This window comes from Sesamum indicum, linkage group LG13 (assembly GCF_000512975.1).
Source record: "Sesamum indicum cultivar Zhongzhi No. 13 linkage group LG13, S_indicum_v1.0, whole genome shotgun sequence".
NCBI lineage: Eukaryota > Viridiplantae > Streptophyta > Magnoliopsida > Lamiales > Pedaliaceae > Sesamum > Sesamum indicum.
In genome coordinates, this window is record NC_026157.1 from 1406710 (window position 1) to 1410842 (window position 4133).

The 4133-nt window shown below is 34.2% G+C and overlaps 1 protein-coding gene across 3 annotated transcripts in view; it reads right to left on the bottom strand.

The window, feature by feature from the left end:
• The window catches only part of LOC105176070 (uncharacterized protein At1g04910), a 14065-nt gene extending 13373 nt beyond the window's left edge, over positions 1-692 (bottom strand). Inside the window, exons 1-2 of one of the 3 annotated variants that reach the window (XM_020698555.1) lie at positions 462-689; positions 280-346 (exon numbers count right to left, since the gene is read on the bottom strand). Coding sequence is in view for 2 of the 3 variants with exons in the window: in XM_011098752.2 (XP_011097054.1) it covers positions 280-477 (198 nt within the window). In the remaining variant the exon portion in view is untranslated. Of the gene's footprint in view, positions 1-279 lie in introns of all 3 variants that reach the window. The other 2 variants (XM_011098752.2, XM_011098751.2) reach the window with 2 other exon arrangements.

Consider the following 4133-nt stretch of genomic DNA (forward strand, 5'->3'; position numbering starts at 1 on the left):
CAAATTATAATAACTATCCATATCAAGTAAAACCCCACGTCCCCAAGAATCCCGAGACAGCTCCAAAACAATACTACCTTCACCAACAAATACAGCAGGAGACAAGAAAAATCAAGAACCCATTTCCCAGTTTACCACATGTAAGACCTAATCAATTGTCCAAATCAAGGAAATACAACAAAGAAAAGAAGGAATCCATCGCTCAAACTAATAAATTTATCAGATTTGCATTAAAAAGCAAAGCAATAAAACGATTACAATATTAAAAGCATCACAGACCTGCTTGTGTTTTGAATTCTCGACTCTAAGAAGAGGAGTATTATGTTCATCGTCCAAGATATCCTTGCTGTATAGCATGAAAATGAAGATTGAAAGAGCAAAGAGAATGATCACGTACAAAGTGAATGACAGGAAAGAAGATTTTCTATTTCTGAATGTGGATAGATTTTTGGAATGGTGACCTCTATGGTTGACCATTATTTCCACTCATTTAGAGATCTCTGCCTCCAATGTTCGACTGCAACTTCGATTCTTCCTACTGTTTTAAGATTTTCGAGAAAGTTAAGATACCGAAGGTCGAGCTCTTGATTTGATGGTAATATTTGCAAAAGCCGTCTGTGTTTATTGAGATCGCATGAAACTCATTGATCGAAAGGGAAAAAAGAGAGAGATGAGGGTGAAACAAATTCAATAAATTCTTATGTGTTGTAAATAGGTAAAATTGCATTTTATGTGCTATAAGATAGGGGTTTAATATTTGTTGATCCATTATAGGTTTGACAAATATAGTTCGATAGAATTAAGAGATAATTACACTTCGATTTGGTATAATTATAAATAAATTTCTTATATTTTGAGAAATTTCATCCAACACCTCTGAGATTCACTTCCGTCTAATAAATAAATTCATATTGAACAAAATTCACTGAATTTGTTGTATTAATAATAAAACTGATTGAAAATTGATATTTACCCTCGATTGATTTATTACTAAATTATTATAGATCAAATAATTTTATTTGTTAGATCAATAAATTTAGTGAATTTTAACTAACGGATAGACTTATTTGTTAGATGGAAACAAACCTAAGAGATGCTAGATGTAATTTTTCAAACCATAAGGAGTTTATATGTAATTACACCAAATCTCATAAGAGAACAGTGTAATTATACCTAAAATAAAAAATTATTAAATATTTGATCCTACTGGGTAAGAGTTGTTATTTCTAAGATGGAAAACCACTTATATGTGGTCAAAGGTGGTTTCTGGTTGGAGAGCGGAAAATTTTACTTTTAGTTGAACACGATAAGGTATATTGTACTTTTGATCCAATAATTTATGAGCTTAGCATATTTAGCTTTATAAAATAAATATTGTACCATATTTGGTCTCATAGAATAAAAATTGTGGCACATTTGATAAGATATAAAGTTGTTTATATCCTATGGGATCAAATGTGTCGCAATTTTTATAAACATATGATTTTATAGGATAAAAATTACGATAAATTTGGTCCCATAGGATATAATTAACTTTATATCCTACCACATATGCCGCAATTTTTATTCTATGGGATAAAAAATACTACAATACTTATTCTATGGAACTAAATATATTAAATGCATAAACCGGGGGACTAAAAGTATAACACACTCTAAAATGTGGAACTAAAAGTACAATTTTGACTTTGGGAAACCTATATGCTTCTTGTAAGGAAATTAAGGGGGATTTGGTGTCATTTTCTTGCTCTTTCATCCATAAAATATCACAAACCAAGATTAAAAGGATCCAAAAGAAAAAAAAAAATTGGTGCTCAAGATTTAGTGCTTTTTTGTACCCCAAAAAAAAACAAGTCTCAAACATTGACTTCATTTTGATGGTTGTAGGTATTTTAATAGTTTGATTTAATTAAGGTTGCACTTGGATGGAAGACATAGATTTCAAATCTTTAATTAGATATTATGTGAATTTGTTTAGATAATTTTAAATTTAAAAAATTTCAAATTCTTCCGTTCTAATTTTAAAATATATTTTGTTGAATCAGTCAATACAAATGCATCCTAAATTTATATAATTTCTGCAAATAATAATGTGCAATGTTGTAATATATTATTATGAAATGAAATGTTGTTATTTTGTGTAAGAAGAAGTGCATATAATTGACTAATTAAGAGACTAACAAAATAAAGAATGCATCACAAAAATATAGTTCGCAGTCACTTATCAAATTGCAAAAAACAAGTGATATTCATAACATGTCTACAATTTTACTTTGCAGAATGCAAAAGGTGATAGACAGTTGTGATTGGAACCCCCGTGGATCAATTGTTTTGCGTTTTTTATTGCTGTTTTCTTTTTTTGGATTGCATTAACGGTAGTTGGTAGGTTTGTCAGTTTTTTCTTTCTTTTGTTAAAAGTGGCACTTTGATTCCTACTGATTGACGCATGATTGATATTGAAACATCATGTAAGAATATGGTTAAGTGGTTGAGATATTTGTAAAGAAAAAAAAAAAACAAAGAAAAAGGTCGTTTACTATTAAATTGAACTCAAGTTTGCAAATTAATAATGACATGTTTCTTAACACCCGCAGATTCTCTCTTGACTTTGGAATCCTTGTGATAGGGGTGATTACCCTCCCTTAAGACAGAATGAGGAAAATACCCTCCTAAGGAAGAAAATTAACAAAAATGGCCCAAGATCCGACACTTTTTATCGGGTCAGGTCGCTGGACCGACCTGCTCAATCCAGCATGGAGTTAAGACCCGGATTATCAGCCGTTGGATCTTTAAGTAGGCATTCTGTCAGATGTTGCCACGTGGGCCTACATTATACGGACATGGGAACCTATAAATATCGCTGTTCAGGAGCATTTATGGTATATTGCATTTATTGCTATTTCGACTTTACTTAAGCCCTCTAGATCATGTTCAACCTTCACACCTTCTAACTTAAGAATAGGAAGGCCTTAGCTGGGAGCTTCTCGACAAGCCTAATGAATTTCTTTGCTCTCAGGATCCACATTTCAGGTGGTTTAGGATCAACTGCGACCCGACCTTCAATCACTGAGGATCACGAACCGGCCCACATAAGCGACCTAGATCAATTTGGTGCCGTTTGTGGGAATAATCTTGAGAACGTGTCGAATGATATGGAGGGAGCATCCAGGAGAGATCATCAGTATGAGGACGAGATACCTACACAAGAGGAGGATCAAATCTTGCACTTAACTTGAGCGGATATTCAGCGTATGATTGAGGAGGGGAGTAGGAAAGCTATTGTAGAGTATGAAAGGAGAACAGTAACTCCTGCGGTAAAGGATCGAGTAAAAAGACAATTATTCAAAGGAAAAGAAGTAGAAGTAGAGTATGATAGAATCACACCTGGAGGATCTAAGAAAGGTCCAGAAAGGACAATGTCTAATGAAGTAACAACAGAAGGGTGTTTTCGAGCAACCTGGTATCTCAAAGGTAGAGGTCGACAGTGTCAATAGACAAATAAAAAAAAATAGGCCAACAGATTGAAGAGCTCAAGAAATGAGGAGAGATCATAGCCCAGAATAGAAATTCACCATTTTCCAACAAAATCTTGACGGAGGTCATGGATAGTAGCTTCAGGTTTTCAGATTTACCCAAGTATGATGGAAACAAAGATCCCCAGGAGCATATGGTTGTTCTCGAATTAGTTATGAATCTTTACGGCAGACAGATTCGATCAAGGCTAAGCTGTTCGTGGCTACCTTAAAAGGAAAAGCTCAAGAATGGTTTATGAACCTGGCCAACAGGTCAATAGAGGCATTTCAACAATTGGTGCAGAAGTTTTCCTTCTATTTTGCTAGTAAGAAAAAGGCGAAGAGATTGGCCACTTGTTCACTATTAGACAAAAGGAGCAGGAGACCTTGAAAAATTTTATGGGATGAGTCAATAATGAACTGTTGGAGGTTCAGGACCTCATAATTGACATGATGGTCGGCATACTCATCCATGGCCTTAAGAAGAGACCATTTGCTTCTGCGTTGGTTAGAGATCCTCCAGATGAGCTCAAGCAATTGATGAGATTGGCCCAAAAATACATTGACGAGGAGGAGATCAATGCCTTGAAGGATAATAAATGGTCGAGAGATAAGGATCGC